Raw genomic sequence first — 20,850 nt, forward strand, 5'->3', positions numbered from 1 at the left:
GTTCTGCTTATCTATTGCACCAATGGACGGCAAATTATCAGTTCCCTCCGGCGCCCTTATCGTGCCGCCATTAGGACACGTGAGGTAAATCGTAGCCGCCGTGCGTGTGTCACTGAGTTTTGATGAAACGGATAAACAATCAGCCTGCACAGTAGAACACATTCATATGGACCTCACCCTACTACTGCCCTAGTTGTTGTGTATTAACCACATTGTTTCGTGCCTCTTTGTAGCCAATTGAAAAGCAACTTCGCTGTTGAAACCAAATCGTTAGATCACAGCTTTCGAGTGACCAAGTCTATTATCGGTATGATAAGATACTAGAAAAGATAATAAAATCTGGCTTAGCTCAGGCAGCATACACGGACCACTACTGTTTAATCAGGGAAGCGTTTGAAATAACCCGGCTTCCCGGTATGATTGAAATTAATCGTTGGTGCCAGTCTGAGCTTAGTTTTCAGTTCGCCTCAGCCATTGTGTTCGGAATCTTTAAGACTCTTGTCTCTTGCACCAAGTTTCCAACTTTTGTGCAACAAACAATGCAGACTCACCCTGGAAGCACCAGCTGACCAGCGTGGTTGTGTGCCACAGCCATAAAACATGTCCAGCGTCAGTCCACCATGGCCGTAATAAAAATGTGTCCCACAAAGCTGCAGCGAAATCGAGAAAAAAGCAAGCACACTGTATATTATCTTCTTTCCCGGTCATTTTTCATCATCCCGGTCAATTGTGCCACCTGGGCCACACCCTGGGCAGCGGAGCGCATACTAATGCAACGCGCGCGCCCTGCTTATTGCTTCTATTTGTTTCCAACCCACCGGTCGAGACACACACCGAAGTTCACCACCTGGTTACCAGAGGCCTGGCATGGTTTTTCGTAGCGGCCAGTGGTAGGCATCCATCCAGCTAACCGACCGAGGGTGAAAATCAAACAGGTTTTGCATATTTTCCACCTTTATTAAAATCGCTTAGCCCCAGGGCTTCTGGGCGCGTTGATGCACTTACCTAAAATGAACCCAAAAAACTTAGAGCCCCAACCGAAACGTAATTTGCACAACAAATCACAACTCCTTGTTCCCAGCCCGCCCGAGCCTGAGCCCGCTCGGAGCCCACGACGTATCGCCGTCGACGAGCGAGGCTCCGGTCCCTTATCTCGCGGGCCACGTGTAATGCAAATCCTGGGCCGTGTGCTGGTCAGCCGCTTGGGGGCAGCCCCAGTATTGTTGCAGTTGTCATCTGTGGCCCATTGTGCCTTCCGTTTCGTATTGTGATTGTTTTTTTTCCCGTCTCGGTTTGTTTTCTCGTTTGGTCGGTCCGTCTTTTGTACCGCGTATTTACATTTTATTCCACGCCAAATGTCCCACTTCCGGAACATTAAGGTGCCCGGAGGGAGCGAAACGAAAATGGCGCACTCTGTGTTGGCGCAAAGGAAGGGAAGGCCAAATGAAAAATAAAAACATAACCAAGTTAGAGACAGAGGAAATCCATTAAAAAAAACCGTGCGACCATTGGCGCCCAGCTGCGGCCGGGGTCCGTGAGCATTTTGGGTTGGGTTTTCACGCGCAAAACGAGCGCGAGAGCACGAAATGTAAATCAATTATATTACACGGTAAAAGGGAAAACAGAGTAATTTGAACGAAAACTCCCACCAAACACGGGAAGGGAAAATTTCCATAAATCGATCGAGTGGGGGTTGTGTTTTGAGACTAATCTAATGGTTTGGCCGACGGCATAAAGGGACCACGCTGACGTTGGTGCACGCTCTACTTATGACTAGCTTATCAAAAACAAATTATCTCTCAAAACGGAAGGAAAAAGACCGCTGACGCAAGCTCTAGCCTCGAGGAAGTCCCGAAAAGTCCTCCGAAGCATCCCCGATGGTAAGCCGATCGGTTGGTGCGAACAGTCGGGCGGCCGTTGCTGTGGGAATTTCACCGATCATTTCTTGACACTGGGCCATGTCTGGCACCGTGGACTAAGGTTAGTCAGTTGGCTGTGGCGTGCTTCTATGTTATTCAATCCTAAGATTGGCCCCAGAAAGGCGAGAAGGTCCGTGTGGAAGTGGCATTTCCGTCCGTGCAAAAGCCTAACCCCCGAAGGGCAAGCTCAACAACGCTGAAGAGAAGTTTCATTCTTCTTGTGGCCCGGAATGCTTTCTGCTTCCCTCGCCAAAGTAGCGGATGGAAATCTGGATGCTCAGGCCGGGACCTGGAATGAAGGGGCTGGAAAATTCCTGTAACCGCTGTACTACGTTGCTTAGATATTGGCTGGTCTGCTCCATCATTGGTGCTGTCGGTACCAAGTCATGTTAGGAATCAAATATTGAAATATCTATCAGACATATCTAGAGTTTTAAAGAGACATATTAGTGTTCGTGAAGTAATTATATAAAATAATCAATTATGCTCTCGTCATTAGCCTCACGTCAACTACCAAACAACATATTAATACAAGGCGATGTCGAAGAAAACAAAATAAATAGAAGAGACACGCACCCGCCAGTAGAATGGAATGCGCCTCCGGCGTCCGCGTAGAGCGCACGCAAATGTCACTGAAGTTAATAGGAACCCCGGTGATGTTACAACGTCGCGAAAGACATCAAACATGAGCACGATATGTTATTCTATGCATGAAAAGTTTCCATGCCCGAGTCACGTTTGCTTACGAAACTCGGGTTGACATTTTCGGAGATCGACGCCGACATTCCTGTCGAAACCAAATTCAACGTAAGCCTGTAAACAATCCACATAAGTTCAAGAGTGGTAAAGTTGAAGCGAAAGTCAAACTTGGGGAGCTCCAAATCGCCGACTGTTCTGTGAATCGTAAACCTGAAAGACCCCACCATTGTTAGGATATAATTTTATCGACATGGCCATCACACGAAGTGGCACTTTGGGTCCTAAGATGTTGATTCTTGGTGTACGGTAGGAATCAATCAATTTCATTGCTGAACACATGCCCATTAAGAAAGGCCCTCTCGCGATCAAAAGCGACAGCAAGAGGTCCTTCAAAGACCTAAGGTTCGACGGGTAGTGTGCTTTCTGCGTGCGAGCGGAGGTTACCGGCACCGTGGCCGGTGGCCGATTAATCAAGACTACGTTGCTAAGCAGTTGTTGTGATGCCAGGCCAGATACTTTACGAAATTCATTCGAAACTGGGCGACGTCACCGTGTCCGTCGGTGGTCGGTGTGACCAGGCACCAGACAGGAAAAGTGCAGCCGCTCGGTGTGAACTTCCTTCGTGCACAACCGGCTCGTCCTTGCTCAAGGTTGAGTTTATTGATCGTTTGCCTGAGGCGGCACAGTGCCGGCCACTAACGGGCCTCATGAGATTCGCAGCCGATGTTGAACCTTGACTTTGACGCCGAACGCACGGATGTCGATTCGCAGGAAATTGCGGGACAAGTGCAACGGAAAAGTCGCGGCAGCGAAAGCGGATGAGAACTCTAAAGTTGCACCAAGCGGCGAAAGATGGAAGAAGATTGGGCGCCGGGCTGCTCGTGGGTACTCTGCAACCTGCTTCGCCAGGTCGGCAGACATCGCACAAACATATCGATTACCATAAATATTGCAAGAAACGACTTGTTCTTCATGTGGCCAATCTCCATGAATATTTAAGTAGCGCTGTGAAAGGATAGAAGGCACACATAGGAGAAGGTCTCTTATAGATAAGTCTTTCAGTGGATCAAATTTTGAGGTTAGTGAAAAGGGAAAGTTTTCAAAATCATTCACAAACTTCTTATGAAGCCGCTTGCTCAAACGTAAATCGATGCAACGTGAGGTTTTCATTTCATTTCATTTCATTTCGTTTATTAAATTGGTCGCCGGTGGCTTAACAAATTCAAGCTTACATACTAAGTTCTTAAATACTAGGGGCGTTGGTGGCGCGAAGGCGGGAGCGGAAGGAGGACACGGGGAGGTGGAAGTCGAACCGGTGGCTTGCGGCATTGAAGGAACCGATCGCCCGCAGGAATGGCTCGTCTGATCCGAAGCGAGATTGGCGGGGGGGAATGAGGAATGGGGGTCTGTCGCGGAGGCGGCGAGAGGGGGCATAGAAAGGGAGTGAGGAAAGTAGGGAGGGAGCATCCATATTATGGAGCAGGAGGTTGGCGATAAAGAGGGATTGGGCAAAAGAGTGGCGGGACGCTATTGTAGGTAGCCCCAACATGCGACAGCGAGTGCCGTAAGGGGGCAAGGTGGAAGCAGATTTTCTATCCCATGGCCTAGCGGAGTTGCTTAGTTAAGACTTTCTGCATAACAGGACGTTTCATTTCAATTTTACAAGCTATTATCCAGGATTCTTAACGATTATTTTCACGTTACTTCAGTATAACCATATTCAATGAGTGCGCTGGTTAACGATACGATTATTCAGATCAGTGTACAGTACACGGGTACCGTGCAATGTTTGAGGTATTTTACCCTGCTACAATGGGTGTACCATAAAGAAGGACAATCTCGATCTCTGGTGCTGAAGGAAGGATAACGAGTCAAAAAGAAACCGTCATGTCGTTTCTGATACCTGCCAACGGTTCACCTTGCCGAGGGTACCTAATGCAATCACCATCAGCGGTCACAGCTCAGCCCCGGCCGGGGGCAGAAGAAAGAAAGCAAGAAAGAACGATTCAAACCATTTACACACCTACCTTGCAACCTTGAACTCCTCTATATCCGTCATCTTTAAACGAGTTCTTTTCACTGTCCCTGCTTTGCCACACACTTCTGCCGTTCAGGGAGGATCATCATGGGTGGAGTCAATCATGCTGCATCCGTCGGACATCACACAATCATTGCCACCATCGTTGTTTATGATGGATTTGATGCATACCCGGCAAAGCTGCGCCGCATTGCTGTCAATTTGCATTTCAACCTCTCGGCGTGTGTTTGTGTATGTTGTGTGTAATGGACTGCAATGTAAGATCTGCAAATACAAATAACTTCTGTTGATTACCGCTCCTGGAAACAACCTCATTGCAGTGGCCATGGAAATGTTGGCACATGTCGACAAACGGGGGTCTCACGCAAGTCTCCTTTGTATGGAGGACTGTAAATTACGTAGATCGGAAAAAGCCAATTTTTTGCTACAATCCTTTTTGTAGAAAAAGAAAATTATGCAAAGAACAAGTTATTTATTCAACGATAGGAAAGTTTAATTTGATTTCTAATGTTCTAGATATCGGCAAACCAATGATTGCTAATGGGTTTCTACCTTCAACTTGTTCCTTTTGCGGTGTGGTACTCACTGAAGCTTTTCACTTAAAGTAAACTTGGGCAGCAATCGTAATATAACTTTTCAATGATCCTTGTGCGATTCTCTCGATTCCCACCTGGTGGAGGATTCGATTCCCTAAGCCGTCGTGTAGCCATGCCACCCATGCAACCCATGCAACTTTAATGCTCGAGCTTCTTGACCACCACGCTCAAGTGGAAATGATTCGCAGTACGGGCTGGATGGTGGAGCAATGCAAATAGATTCAACTTTAATGTTCTCCCGATGTTCGCTTCAGAGTTGGCCTCTCGACTGCGTTGAACATGCTCGACACGTTCTTCGGCAGACTGTTCGAGTTCGTTTCGATGACACTTCAATTTGCAAATATTTCTAACAATACCTCGCATTTAACGGTCTGATGCTGGTGATGTTGAACCGGTAACTAACTGACCACTTTACGTGATTTAATATCGATTTTAGGTGAAGCTATACAATTGGCTGACTTTCATCAATACCGACACTGTCAGGACCTGAGAAATCCTTAAATTGCATAAATTAAGTAAGCCGTGTCGTGCTCCACACAGTCCTGTATATTATTAATTTTTTATCAATAGGCCACATAGTTAATTGATAGCCTTGAGGACAACATAACAATAAGCCATGCAGAAAGGAAGGAAATGGAGCAAGGTATTACATTATTGGCACTACAATGGAATCATAAATGAACATCACTCTAAATTGCAATCAATCACGCAACTATTGGCAGAGAAACCGATACCTTCTGAATATTTAACCGGCAACCCATTACAATGGAATTGAATTTCCCATTTACGCCGCCTCCCCGTCAACGTGTCGGGCGTACGGAGGACAACCTTGTGACCTCGAACCTTGCAAGCAAAGTGCAGCACACGACAGGAACACTGTGTCCACTCGCTGGACCCTGACGCTGAAGGAACACCCAGTTTGCACCTTCGGAACAGCACTCCTATCTTCCACCGGCGTCACTTGGTTGGGTCGCTTATGGTCCAGAGACCAGAAGGAAATAAAAAGTGCGACGATACCCGGTCGGACGATCGAAAGCTATCTATCTCTCTCTGTCTCTGTATGCAGTTGAGTCCTGCTCCATGAAGATAGTGTAACGATAGTGACTGGCAAGTCACTGTGCTGATGCACTTGACCCTGCTGGCTGAGCGAGGATCGTACGGGAGCGGTTGTTTGCACCACAATCATTGTCAACATCATCGGTTTTAATCATTCCCGAGTGGGCAGTTCTTTCGGGATGGGCGAAGACATCGAAGAAATCAATCAATAGCCCAGACCGAGTCAGTCAGTCAATCCATCGGGTCCATCTGGTCCTGCAACGGTGAGTCCTTTTGTGTCTGCACGGACAAACGCAACATCATGCAACTGGTTTTCTTCTACTTTTTTACCCCCAGTTGGCGAAGCTGCATTATTCAGCGACAATGTCGGCGTCCCTGACGGCGTACTATTGATCCAAGCGGATGGAAATAACTTGTTACAAAGAAATCGATTCACCAGCAACCAGGCGTCTCCATCCACGGTTAAGTACAATTGGTCGTATCTTTGCCTTCGAAGACCCAGCGGTTTTACTTATTTAAGCCATATACGTGTCTCTACGCTGCAGACCGTCACGCCACAATAGCGCCCCGATTTACGATGGGCTGTTCGGCGAATTTCGAACCGCATCGAAAGTTGCGCGGTTGGATGCTGAAACGTTGGCCCTAATCTAAGCTCGGGAGCAGAGTGACACTATTCGCCTTCGCAAACCGTCGACGGTGCTACGTGGTACGTTTGAAAGTGTAGCCCATAACCGTGGTTTACAATTGACACCGAGCATAAACCAAAAACACGCCATCGGTCGGCGTTATTCGAGCCGTTAGCTTGTAAGTCGTTAAACATGCCATAGACGCATTACACTGTGAACGTCGGTGACCATAGCCACGAACGGTGGTCGAACACAGGCTTCTCCGATAGCATACTTTAAAGAAAAATGAAACATGGCGAGCAGAGTGGGCGAATGAAATTCTTTATTGAAACACCCGTCGGCCCGGGAACCGTTGCGCGTTTATGGTAAATGTAATTTACGCAAGCGATCGTTAAAAAGGGTATTGTATTGTCGCTGAGAACCGAGGCACGAAACAGGCGGCACACTACATGCGCCACTAAGATGCTGCACGAAAGTTGACGGCACTGGCCAAGACACTGACTTGCCAGCCAATCCCAACGGAGCTATAAAACTTGAAGCCGGGTTGACAACGGTTGCGAACGGGCGACCGATGAGCGTGGAGTATCGCGGTGCTCATTTCATTTCGAGTTTCTTTCGGTGCTGCAAGGAATTAAAAGTTTGGCAAATTTATCAACAACCATTTTAAGTTTTCAATCACTCCAAATGTTCATCTCTAAAAAAACCCATCAGCAGAAATTATTGCGCGCCTTTTTACGACTGTTTATCCAAATAAGATGACGCAATTGACGAAGTGGTGAATGAAGCTCTCATAGTATAGGTCGAGGTTTATGTGTTTGATTGGCATCTAAATGGTAGTTATTGAAGGACTTTCAATAAAATATAAAACTGTTTATCACTCTAACAAACATCCAACAATAAAAATTCAATTCAATTTCCCCCACCCGATCGATATTCTTGCGAATAACAATAAAAATCCGCTTTCCGCGAATGAAACGACCGCCTTGGAGCACAAAACGGTCACCAAGTGTGATGTGACCGATCCTATTGTTTCATGAATTTAGCAGAACCTTGCTAAAGGCCCCACCGATCCAGCAAGCACCCCCTAAAGAAGGACAGCCCAACAAGGATTCAAACGATTCGGAGTTCGCTCGGAAGCAGAAAACTCGTGTCTCGTTTTAATAATTCAACCGATTCAACTGCATTGTCCGATGATATATGGATTTTATGAGCTCTCGGCAGCGGCAGGTAGCCTCGGCGAATGAAACAAATAAGTTCTTCCTTGGGTTGGTCTGAAAGCCTTACTTTGTCTTCGCTCGACACAGCGCTCTATTCAATCTAGGCTTCGGGCCGATGGTCGGACGGGTTGTGACACACAGCCCAGCATCAAAGTTATTGTCAGTCAACCAATTTTCTCTGCCAGGAGACTCTTTTTGTCACGCTAGGCGCAACCGAGGCACAAGTGCTGCTAAAACGATAAACTTTCCAATATCCGACACCAGCGCAGTTGGTCCCGTTTTGCTTCCTGGCACAGCAAACACTCGAACGCTTTCAGAATCCCACGAAAGGCTAAAACCGGGCGTACTCGGGCTCCGTCGATCTTCCTCTTCGAGCCAGCCAAGTGCATCCTGCGGCGTAGTGCCGGCATCCATCCTGAGGTAACACATCGTTCAAAAAGTCCCGGGACTAACTATGAAAACAACATTTTGTCGGCAAAATTCTTAATTATTCATCAACATAATCTCTTTAAAGTGTAATACAATTATTCCAGACTTCTCTAACTTTTCAATTTCATGTTTGTAGAACGGTTTGTCTTTTGACTCAAAATGACCCTCAGTAGCAGCGATCACCTCCTCATTCGAGCCATATCTTTTTCCCTGGAGCATCTTTTTGAGATCCGTAAAGAGCCAGTAGTCGCTGAGGGCCAGATCCGGATGAGGAAGCAGTTGAAAGCCTAATTCTTTGAAGTTAATCATCGTTTTGATTGAATTGTGCCATGGTGGCTTTTGTTCCATTGTGAGCAAACGCGGCACCCATTTTGAGAAAACCTTTTTCATATCCAATTTTTGGTGCAAAATAGTAAATGCACTACCAGTTGATATGTTCATCATCTTAGCTATCTCGTGCACTTTCATTTTGCGGTCATCCATCACGATTTTCAATACTTATTTGGTGTTTTCTGGATTTAGTGCCTCATTTGGCCGACCCGAACGTTCCGCATCATTTGTATCAGCACGACCACATAGAAGTCAGCATACCTCCGAAAAATGGTTGGTTTCGACGGAGTAGAGTCCGGTTTACGTTTTTCAAGCCATTTCTGAGCTTCAACAGTGTTTTTTTCCCATTAGAAAACAATGTTTTATCAACACACGAAACTCGCTTTGATCCATTTTTTCAGGATTGCAAAAGTAGCGTCACTTTAACCACTATAGCTTTCTTGGTTATGCTTCGAATTGCATCAAATTTTGACACACCTCATCTGAAGGTTGGTACTTCCGAACCCTGGTATATGAATTGCATTATTAGCGCCATCTCTATGGTAGTCCCGGGACTTTTTGAACGGTGTGATATCTCCTCACTCGAGGTTTTCTCAGAAACTCAGAGTTGCCCGAAGATGCTGCACCGTATCGTGATCGGGAGCAACCGGGTTTGCGGCTAACTTTCTCAGGCACTTATCTCCATCGAACTGTTTCATGCGCAAACATTGCACCAGTCGCCGGTCTGTATCCGCCAACAGGCGGAAGGACTTGATAAACGCCACCGTAAGGACCCCTGCTCGAGCGAGCTATCTCTGGCACACAGAGTCAGAGTGTTTGGTGGAAGCATACGGGCATTCCCTTTACTCTTCAACTCCCAACGCGTAGGGCAAAGGATGCCAAATGTGTTTCTTGACGCTCGCAAAATTGCTCGGCGTTAACTGGGTTTGATGTTTGATATTGAGGAAGTTTACAATTTTATCTACACCGAAACTTGCAGATTGCACTCAAAGCGAATTCAAGGACCACCGTATGCCACAGATAGGGGTTTGATGTATCTTTTCGGTACGTTGATATGACGACTAACATTCACACATTTCAAAGGCAAAGATCAAATAGCGCTGCACGTGCTAGGAACAGAGATTCAATTAGGAAATAAAGTAAAGTGTTGTGAACATCAACACCCATCACTTATGATGCTTGGAAAAGGTTTGCTTTCGTTATAACTTAGTTCGACGGGTGAGAATCATAACTCATTCTTTCCATTTCGGAACAGCATTAAACGAAAGTCCGTGTTCGCGAATAATTATGTTAATCCCACCCGGCATTACTGGAGACGAGTTTCTGCTGTAATTATATGTTGAACAAAACGTGATCCAACCCCGGGATGGTACTTCTCTCGCCCAGGACGACCAAGATCTTGCAGTCGTTCCGGGTAATTATCTATTCGGAGTGTTACAATCTAGAATAGCAACCGAAATGGCATCACGCGTTGAGACTACACTTTTTCAATTTTAAAAGGAAACATTTTCACGGATGATTACAATCCACGATTATGGCCTTGTGGAACTTTTACGACTCGACAGCCGCAAAATGCTTTTGGCTAGATCGGTCCAAACGTACTCCACGGAGTCCTCCACACACACACATTGCAAGAACTTTGCAGATGAAAACCTCATCCCGGATTCAATCTTCACTTCCTTCCCGGGCCGGGCACTATCATGGCTTGTAATCATCGTAATAATATCCCTCGTCATTGAATAATCAGAACAGCCTCGGTTTGTATGCCCGGTCCGGCCCGTGCGGTGTTCTCGGTTCGTCGCACATCCTTCGGGCGGTCTAGCCATTGCCAACCGGTGGTGTGGTCGGCAAAGTATCCAGTTTGCCCGTAGATTGCCTGCGGTCAGTCAGGCGGCTCAGATAATATTTTCCACTGCAGATTTTCTTTAATCTACGGACGGTCAAGCGTTGCCAAAGCCCGCATGTAACGGGCACCGTACACTACACCCGAACGGCGTAAGAGTTTTACTCTTCCGGAACCAGTGACAACCAGGCTGCCTGCACTGGTCAGCGATCTTGGGGCTCTTTGGGGGTGGCAGCATAAATCAAGCTGCCATTCCGGGCACTGCTGACGGTGGCAGCAACTGCACGCGTGACCGTCACATGAAGGTGAAAATCGTTTTCTCACTTGCTCCATCTGTCCCGTACCGGCTCTCGAAGGACATCGCTTGCATGGGTAACGAATGCGGCCAATGCAAATGCCATCGTGGAGGAAATCAGTTCCCGCGGCAGGCGGAGCGGTGGCAGGCGGAGCGGTGGAATGGCTGCCACTCAGAAATCTTCGGTCATGCGAGAGACGAGGCACGAAATGAAATTCCAGCGTGTAAACGGGTCGGCAGGAACGTGCAGGAATGGCCGTGCTGGACCGGATGCTGGGGATCTCCATCTCGTCCACCGGTGCCATAAATTTCAATCTCGGTCCCAAATGTGTCACCCCATTTGGTGGGCCATCCAAACCTTCCATTAATGAAGTCCTGTGGCTAAAAAACATGCATCGATTTCATCGCCATCCTGTACCGAGGCAGTGGTGGTCATTTTCGCAATTAACCGAGCGTATGCGGTGAAGGTTCCATTTTGGAAGGTGTTGTGGTTGTGTGTCGGATGGTGGTGTCCCTCCCATCGAAATAGTTTCGAAGCAGTGGCCCCAGAGCCAGCGAGCCTGGCGCCAGAAGAACTAAAAATAATCAAATTTGTTGCTCGGGCTCACCGGGGTATCCTGCGCCCTGCGACGGGCAATAAAGGCCCGCCCAAGACCGGTTGGCGCCGGTAGCGCCAGCAACAAAAATCCGGTTTCGACAGCCCGACGGTGGAACGAAATTCGTTAATCAACACCACGCAGAAAAAAAAGGTAATCGAATCTCCATAGCAAGTAAGATAAGTTGTGTGTGGCGGATAGCCACCGAAACAGGATTATAGAGCAGCAGGAGCGAAATTGGAAACTTCATGGGCGGCGCAAAGCGGAGCGCGGTGGCATGGGGAGCAGTCCGGAAAAGCGGACAGATAAAAATCGATGACATCGTTGGCATTGTCCGAGGACGCTGGAAAACCTTCAAAAAGTTTGCCACCACAAACCGAGCCGTGTCTAGTTCTGTCGTAAGCCGATCGTGTGGAACCACTGTAACGGGAGAAAGAGAACCGCTGTGCTTTTCCGAGCAAAAACGAGAGATCAACAGTTCGTGTGCATGTTGTTGAAAAGGACAGAGCAACATGGACAAGGAAAACTGTCGCACAGCTGTTTTCCGGCGACTCTGCCGGGCGCGGTTTTCCAATTTTCGAACGATGCCGGCGCACGGCGTGAGAGCAGCGCCCGAAAACCGGCAGACTCGGCTCTAATAAAACCGGACGAATAATACTGCCGTAAATCACGACATAAACCAATCACTTAAAGCTGTGGGGTTGTATTTTTTGGTTCGGTTCTTTCTTTGCCATTTCTTCTTGAGCGGTACAACTTACCATTAATAGCCGCGCGGCGAAAGGTGGCCTTTGCTGAGGGCAATTTAGATGTTAAGCCCTGTGCATATGTTCGAGGTGGGCTACTTTGCTGCTATTGATTCATCATTGTAGCCTACAAAATATGATGTAAAGATAAAAGCAATAGAGTTACACGGTGAAAAGGCCTTGCACTAGTTGCTGCCGGCAGTTTCCAGCTGTGTTGAGTTGATTGGGAAAATAGCACACGTTTAGGAGTTGGAGAAGAATGTTAGATTCGAATAGAGTATTCAAAATGCATTAATCGATCCATTCATTGGTTTTTGCAATACATCGTCCAGGTGTTTTGTCGTATTAAACGTTGCCCCACTTCAAACGTACATTTCAAACATCAAGAAATCCTCATTGTAGTAACCTTGTTTGAGGCTGAATAAGAAAAACATAGAACATCGCTTAGCTTGAAATCATCGCCGTTGTTAGTTTGACAGTCCGCTTCCGCTGTGGGGTAGGGATTCGGTGAATTGAAAACATTGGTTTTCTCGGTCGGTTTTGCTTATCAATTTTCATGCTTTCACTATCGATTTCACTTTTTCAACGCACGACACATTTGCACGGCACCCTGAGCATCGTGCTTCGCCTTCCGTCCCATAGTTTAGTGAAGTTCCGGCAGCGTTCGTGAAGCTGGATTGGGTTTTTTTGCTGGATTTTCGGATTCTATCCTTGTTGTGTTGACCAACAGCAAGCAGGCTGTGAAAACCACTTTCTCCATACGCTTGCCGCACGAAGAACGGGTGAACCCAAACCGCAGCTCACGGTGAAGAAATCGGCGTATCGAAAATAAAAACAAGGTCGAGTCGCGCGTGTTACGTCCACCTACCACACAGGCCGCCAACGGGCCGTGTCTCGTGAGCATCGAAGTGGAAAACGTGATATCGACCCGCCGCGCGGGTTGTCTTGTGATTGTGCGTGTGTGTTTCACGAAGGGCGACGAGGGCCTTAGCTTTCCCCGCTTCACGTTGCACGATCCACGTCACCGGAGACGGCCAGAGGAGTTTATTAGCGGTCTGGAACGGGAGATACACGTTGAATCACATTAATCATCGGTCCAAAGTCGAGCAGAAGCGGAACTGTGAACTGGATGACCCATCGCCGTGTGACGAACCGATAATGATAAGCGACCAGTCACCGAGAAGCCGCCTTACGTAGTGCGCCCCTGTTGTAATCTCTTTGGTTGGGCATTCGCACGCAGCTCGCAGACGAAGCCGCATCTCACGAAGCTAAACGGCTGTCCCGCGGTCAATCAGTTTCATCGGAACGACGCTAACTAGGTGAAAGAATGGACCAAAGCGCAACGACCAGTGACGGTGGCTACGAGGAGCTGCAACAGGAACAGCAGCAGCAACGGTTGATGTTGTTCGACTCGCTGATTGAGCTTTGCCGCAACAACATAAGCTTCTTCGAGAGCGACGAAACGGAGACCGGATTGCGGTTACACGGGGCGTTCGTCGGGCTTATCGATCACATTGAGATGGCCAAACCGTTGGTGCGGATGGTGCACGGTTTCATGCACGAGTACGATTTCGACCCGAGCGTACCGGGAAACGGGTTCCGGAGCTTTCTGTACGTGGTCGAGTGCTGCGTCTCGACGGCCCTGAAGCTGACCCGCTACGTAATGGAGAACCGGAGCACGATCCTGTTCCGCAAGGCGGTCTACGTGAAGGAGGTGGAAGCGTACAACCATCTGATGGCCAGTCTGTGTACCTGCCTGCAGCACACGCAGACGCTGCGCGAGTGGACTCGCGACTCTGGCGACCTGTTCCCGGACGAGTCCCACTCGGTCGAGGAGCTGTTTGCGACGGGAGGCATCATCAACCAGTACTGCTTCTACGGTCGGTGTCTTGGGTTTCAGTTTTGTGACTCCATCAAACCACTGCTAAAGTTCATCTCGATCGGTATGGCCGGCTTCTCGGAGGGCTACTACTCGGAGGGTGGCCGACTGTCCAAGGCCACCAGCCTGATGTACACGAGCACCAAGTACATGCTCGATCCGGAGCTGCGCGCCCGGCGGATCGTCAACATCTCACAAAACTCGAACGTGGACTTTTGCAAAGCGTTTTGGTTTTTGGCCGAATCGGAGATGATGCACTCGCTACCGTCGTTCGTGGGGTTCAAAGTGAAGGTGAACCGCGTGATAACGATCCCGCCGGAACCGATTCAATTGCCTCGACAGGCGCCGACAGACGCTGGCAGCGCGCCGACCGAACCCATCTTTGTGGACATACCGATCCCGAAGAGTCACGGTGGGGCGGCACCGATCAAGGCTCGGCTCATATCGGCCGTTAAGCGGAAGGGAATGATCGGCGAGCGGAGTAACTCCCAGCGTAGCACCATCCACCCGGCGAGCCGAGGAATGGTGTTCCACTGCCACGGTGGAGGGTTTGTGGCGCAAAGCTCGAAATCGCACGAATCGTATCTGCGCGAGTGGGCTGTCACGTTGAACGTGCCGATCCTTTCGATCGACTACAGCCTTGCCCCGGAAGCACCATTTCCGCGGGCACTGGAGGAAGTGTTTTACGCGTACTGCTGGGCCTTGCGGAACTGCGAGCTGCTCGGAACGACCGGTGAGCGAATCATCCTGGCGGGCGATTCGGCCGGGGCCAGCTTGAATCTGGGCTGTGCAATGAAAGCGATTGAGCTGGGAGTCCGTCGACCGGACGGAATATTCATCGCTTACTGTCCGGTGCTGATCAGCTTCGTGCCGAGTCCGGCCCGGATGCTGTGTCTGATGGATCCGCTGCTCCCGTTCGGGTTCATGATGCGCTGCCTGAAGGCTTACGCTTGCCCCAGCCGAGAGGTGCTAGAAGAGAATCGGAAACGCCACGAACAGCGGCTGGCGATCGTCAATGCGGGTCTGCAGATGCGCAACAATAACGTCGTCGGAGGTTCAGCGACCAGGGTTGCCGGTGGTGGACAGGGCGAACAGGACGATAACGGAAACAGAACGCCGGATCGATCGGATTCGGGTGATGATAATTCTATGTGGGAACAACTGAACAGCGTCAACACCGTACAGGTGAGTCTCCTAAGGGAACAAAATGGTTTGAAATTGACTGCATTTGGAAGAAAACCTCGTCTCCGCAGTACTATGACCAAGTTTGTCCATCGAGTGATGAATGCGACTCTTAGTTTATTTTTAAAATTGTTGCAGCAGAAAGATTATTTTACTTTACGCCAAAGCAATGGGTTAGAAATGAGCTGTGGGTTAGAAATGAGCCACAAGCTGTGGCCGTCCATGGCAGATATTGGCTATTCCGTTGCTAAGGGTATTGAATTTTATGCAAATTATTCTTCAATATTCAAATGAGATATACTTCGTTCCGGCATCCCTATAAATGTAGTGGTGCTATTGACTGTTTGAAACCGATAACGTCTTTTCTACTTTGCAACAGATCCGGAACCGGAACCGGATCTCACCTTGCAGCGGGGCAATTTGGCGCTATTTTGGGTTCGTAGCGTACGGCTTTTTTGGGGGGCAACAATCAATCATCAGTCCAAAGTACGGTTCGGATGATGTAACGTAAAGTACCTTGGGTCGAGCACATCCGTCAGGGGCGAAACGTCTCTCGTGTTATCGCCATTGATAGGAGGTGCCTACAATTTTTGCCCTCTTTCGTTTCGTGTTCCTGAAGCTCCAGAACCAGCATCTTAGCCCCGTGAGCGATACCGCCAGCGACACGCTCGCGCTCAAGAGCCAGTCGCTCGGGAACACCATCGACATCATCAGTCCGGACGAGAGCAACACGATCACATCGCTGGAAGAGGATTCGCAGCCGATAACGCTACAACAGGTCAACCTTAACACCGAGCGGAGCAACATTACCGTTGTGGACGATCTCGACATGGACATGCCGAGCGATATCAGCTCGGAGCAGAACACGAACCAGTATGTTTCCGATTTTATCGAAAGGTACGTGTGATGCTCGACAATCCTTTTACCCAAATTCGTGTCGTAGGTTAATAATACTTGACGTTGTCCACCATTCTTCTATTTAGATATGTACTTGACACGACCACTAATGCTGCGGGTGAGATTGAACCCATCCTTCGACCGGTTTCACGTTCGCAATCGGAAGAGAACATCGTACTCGACATCGGCCGAGAAGCGATAAGCGTACAGAATCTACAAGAACGGTAATCCGTCGACAATGTCGTGTTAGGTCCGTAATTGATGCTTTATATCGCATTTCCCCTTTGCACAGTGTCACCAGTGCAGCGAGTAACTTTGTGAGCAAAGTGTCCAGCACGATCAACAGCCTGACCGCCTCGAAACCGATCACGATCGGCGCTGCACAGGGTGAGCTGCAAAGCAATCTCGATGCACTGATCGCCCGCAGTCCGTCGGATGAGTTCATCTTTCACGTGCCGAAGGATTCCCATCTATCGCCGTACTGGGCCTCTGACGATGTTTTGAGTCAATTTCCTCCAACCAAAATTTTAGTAAGTATTTCCGATGGGAATGACCTCGGGGAGTGGTAACGTAAATTTGTCATGAATTGCATCCCGTTGCAGACCGTCGTACTGGACCCGTGTCTGGACGATTGTGTGATGTTTGCTAAAAGACTGAAAAGCTTGAACCGATCCGTTTCGCTCGACATTCTGCCAGGGCTACCGCACGGATTTCTCAATTTCGCCACCGTGAGTAGTGTCTTTACACAGGGGGTTAGTATCTGGTCGGTGTTAATGCCCTTTCCTTTACGACAGATTTCCAAAGAAGCGCACGAGGGATCGAAGCAGTGCGTTCAGCGCATTGCCGAGCTACTGGAAATTTCGGCCACGGCCGGCGATGATACAGGCCCGAAGCAGGGATGTTGTTAGCGATTCTGTCGCTGATGTTGTCGTGCGGACCGTGGCCGGCAACAGCATGGATCGAGTTACTAAACTTACCGAAACTCCCAAATGCGCTTTACCACTGATGCTGATTATACATGCAGTGCACGCACCGCACGCCGAACGTTGTTTTTAGAACGTAAGCTTAGTTCATACGAATTCATTGCATCGCAATGCAAACAAAACATTTTCACTACCTTTCCCTCTAAAGCTCAAGCGAGGCTACCGGCAAAGCCAACTACGAACACATTGTTTAACAGTTTCGTCCACGCCCGTAGCGTTTGCGCTGATTAGCAGTGCGCCGCTTCGGAAACAATTTGGACCCAAAAGGCAGACAAAACAATAGACCGTAGGTAGCCGAACAAACAAACAACGTCTGACGTCCTTTAGAGCGCAGCAACCAATTGGCCTTTTCCCCTAGCATTGTTTTTTACTGCGATGCGGCTTTATTATTCGCGCGGCCAGGCCCAGCCCTGGCCCCGGAGCATATACACCAATAAACTACTAGGATCGTAACTAGGTATCCGTATGTTAAGGCGGGCGCCTCTTCTGCTCCGCTTCTAAGCTAAACCACGGTGCGAAGTGATGGCAACCACCGCTACACACTCTTAGTGCTAAGCTTTCGATCGGACGGTCGCCAGCGTTCTCCGTTCCGTATTATTTTGCCCTTTGCTAATTGGTGGTACGTTTTACCGCAATTTAGGCCACCGATAAATTTCCGTCGCTGATTGGGAGAGGAACGGCACGTTACATGGTTGTTACTTTTTTGTTACTTAGGTGCCAGCGCGCTCAATCTGTGGAAATCTCAACTCAGCCGTCTACCGTTTTACTGACAATTGATTTTTCCTTTACAAAGGTTAGAGTATTAGGTAAACCAGTGCTGATATTATTTACAAACTTTACTATATCGCTTTCATTGATTGGGGCCGTTATTGGTCCGACGATATTTCGATAATACAATCTCTTCATCAACAGAATGTCAAATAAGGAGAAAGTGGAAGTATTTTTTTAAATATGTGTTTTATTAATCCACATAACTTAATAATCGTGGACATTCATGAAAACTAAAAAAAACGGAAATATTAATGTGCAACAATCAGTCGTTTCGTGGTCAAGCTTTATTTACACACTCAATCACATTTTCGTCTTTACGGTAAGAATTTATGGAGTTACGAAAAGTACTGAACAATTGTGCTCGATTTACGTGGTTTTGTTGTTATACTGTGCTTTTGTGACGTAAAAAGCAGCTGATTAGGATTAATAAGAACCGGATGGAGGCAAGTGAACCAAAAATTCAGCATGTTGACGAAAAGTACCTAAACTTTTGTGAGATGTTATACATATATTTTCCCAATGGAACGTTACGGTTAATTCCAACAAAAAAAGAATAAAACGATTAAATTTAAGAGTGGATAATATATAAAAAATACTTTTTCGATGTAAGAATCCTTTGGGTGAAACCTACTGTGAGGACTGAGCGTGTGGCGCGGCAAGGACCTGCTGCGAGCCACACAAAACCAGGCTGAGAGTGACGCAGGAGTGAGACAAACAAAGAAACTACATTTACTTGTAATTGATGAATTCTAAGAATAAAACCTTATTGCATTGGAAGAGCAGAGCTATTTTCGATCGTCCGACCGGTTCCACCGTATCCTGGTGGTCGTTCCTTTCGTACATGTGCCATTTAACCGAGCTCTAGTAAACTGTTGGAAAACTAAGGATTGTAAGTGTAATAAGGAATACGGCTTTACTTGATTCGTCCTAAGATATATGTGTGTTTATTCGCTTTATGGTAATTACTCTCCATGGCTTGTCGCGACTTCCCATTTACAATCTTGCACCACATCAAAAACAACGAAAACGAACGACAAAGAAGTGTTGCCACTAATGAAGAGACCCAGGAGCAAGCTCTGATGTCCGTGCGGTGGTAGATGATCTATTGGCAGCGTTGTGTGAAACGACGAAACGGAGGCAGCAGCCGGCATCATGACTTGCTTTAAAGCCGAACGGACCACGTGCTGGTTCAGCGCGAAGTTTGGATGCTTATTTTTAAAACCGTCCACTTCGGGCCATCGACAAACTGCTTGTTGTTGGAAGCAGAACATGGTGAAAATAATTTAACAAACATAATGATTCCGCTAAACATAGCAACACACTGGCGACAACGAGTGGCGAACGGAAGTAGGACCGCTGTAGGTGTGGCCGCAGGCAGCAACACTTCACCGCCCAACATACAAACGTTACGTCTAATTGCTGCACCACACACAAGGGGTACGATAATGTCCGGTTTTCGGTGCTCACTGGTGTCCTTTCCCGTGGGTACGAGGACGTGCTTCTTGGGACGCGGTCTGCTGGTCGTGGACTTATCGGTTTTTCTCCGGTGCGGGCGGTGTTTGTTGCGAGGTCGAGTTCTGGATGCTCGAGTGATTGTTGTGCACATTGGCGTTTGCTGCAGCCTCGACCCGATCGGCCCCCCGGGCCGCATCTTCCGCCTCTCCATTGCCCGCTACCTGGCCGTGCTCTTCCGCGTGCTGATTTGCTGGCGATGCTGAGTGACTGGCGGCCGCCGCGGTCGCCGCCGCAGCCTTCTTCGTCAGCGTCTTCTGCAGCACGTGCGCGTCGGCCGGTTCGATGCGTTTGTAGTAGTGCTGCTTGGTTTCCACGATCTCGAACCCGAAGCGCTTGTAGAAATCGATCGCCCCCTTGTTGTCGACTTTCACGTGCAGAAAGATACTGTCGAAGTTACCGTCCCGCTCGACACAGTTGAGGATATGCTGTACCATGACAGTGCCGATGCCGAGCCGCCGGTAAGGATAGAGGCATCCGAGGGTCATAATGTACAGCCGGCGCATATTCTCGGAGCTATCGATCCGGGAGCAAACCGCTCCAACGACCACATCATTGTAGTAGGCGAGTTTCGCTAGTTCCCCCGACTCTAGTACGTCGAGGTAGAACTTGTCGTTGTAGGATACCGGCAGGACCACGGTGTTGATCTTTTTCAGCTGCTTCAGGTTGTGATGCGTCACGTCGCCCAGCTCGATGCTAGCTCGGCCCGGGGCTTTCACCTCGGCAATTAGTCTGGTCGAGTAAGAACAGAGCCCCACAGGTTGAGGTTAGAAACGATCGCACGGAACCGACGGGGGAGCAACAGCACGATCCACATCGAAACGGACGGGATTTGGAGTCACCTACTTACCGGGTCATAGTAAATAACGAGAAAAAATGCACACAACCGAAAAACGTTCGGTGTAGCGAGGGAAACTATCGCAATTTGGTGCCAATAAACTCGGAACGGTGCGATATTTGGGCGCTCCGAAGCTCGACTTCTTTTTTTGTGATTCTGACTTTTCTGACAACGGGGATGTGACGTTTATGCAGGGCTGCATCGCAGGACTTTTTGGAAGTGATCAGAACTAACATTAAAATTATCCACAACTTTCAATTAAAAATTTGTTGTTTTTTGTGATTAAGGGACAAAATCCTGGTTTAAACGAATTGAAGAATGATGAAAAATTGTGCACTTTAGTGTGGAACCGATTGCAGGGGTTTGCGTTGGACCCTGCCATTTGGGAGCTTATTTCACGC

General features: G+C 48.3%; 2 protein-coding genes across 2 annotated transcripts; one reads left to right on the forward strand and one right to left on the reverse strand.

Annotated features, from left to right (window-relative positions):
• Positions 1 to 13,675: 13,675 nt before the first annotated feature.
• LOC128274312 (hormone-sensitive lipase) lies at positions 13,676 to 18,869 on the forward strand. The gene is made up of 6 exons (XM_053012464.1): positions 13,676 to 15,451; positions 16,068 to 16,345; positions 16,432 to 16,569; positions 16,638 to 16,875; positions 16,948 to 17,073; positions 17,140 to 18,869. Exons 1-6 carry the CDS (start codon positions 13,715 to 13,717, stop codon positions 17,251 to 17,253), a joined length of 2,631 nt encoding a protein of 876 aa, XP_052868424.1. The 5' UTR covers positions 13,676 to 13,714; the 3' UTR covers positions 17,254 to 18,869.
• A 64-nt stretch (positions 18,870 to 18,933) lies between these two features.
• Positions 18,934 to 20,602, reverse strand: LOC128274313 (probable N-acetyltransferase san). The gene is made up of 2 exons (XM_053012465.1): positions 20,462 to 20,602; positions 18,934 to 20,343 (listed from the first exon to the last, which is right to left on the reverse strand). Exons 1-2 carry the CDS (start codon positions 20,467 to 20,469, stop codon positions 19,629 to 19,631), a joined length of 723 nt encoding a protein of 240 aa, XP_052868425.1. The 5' UTR covers positions 20,470 to 20,602; the 3' UTR covers positions 18,934 to 19,628.
• Between the last annotated feature and the right edge of the window lie 248 nt (positions 20,603 to 20,850).

This window comes from Anopheles cruzii, chromosome 3, assembly GCF_943734635.1.
Source record: "Anopheles cruzii chromosome 3, idAnoCruzAS_RS32_06, whole genome shotgun sequence".
Taxonomy (NCBI): Eukaryota; Metazoa; Arthropoda; class Insecta; order Diptera; family Culicidae; genus Anopheles; species Anopheles cruzii.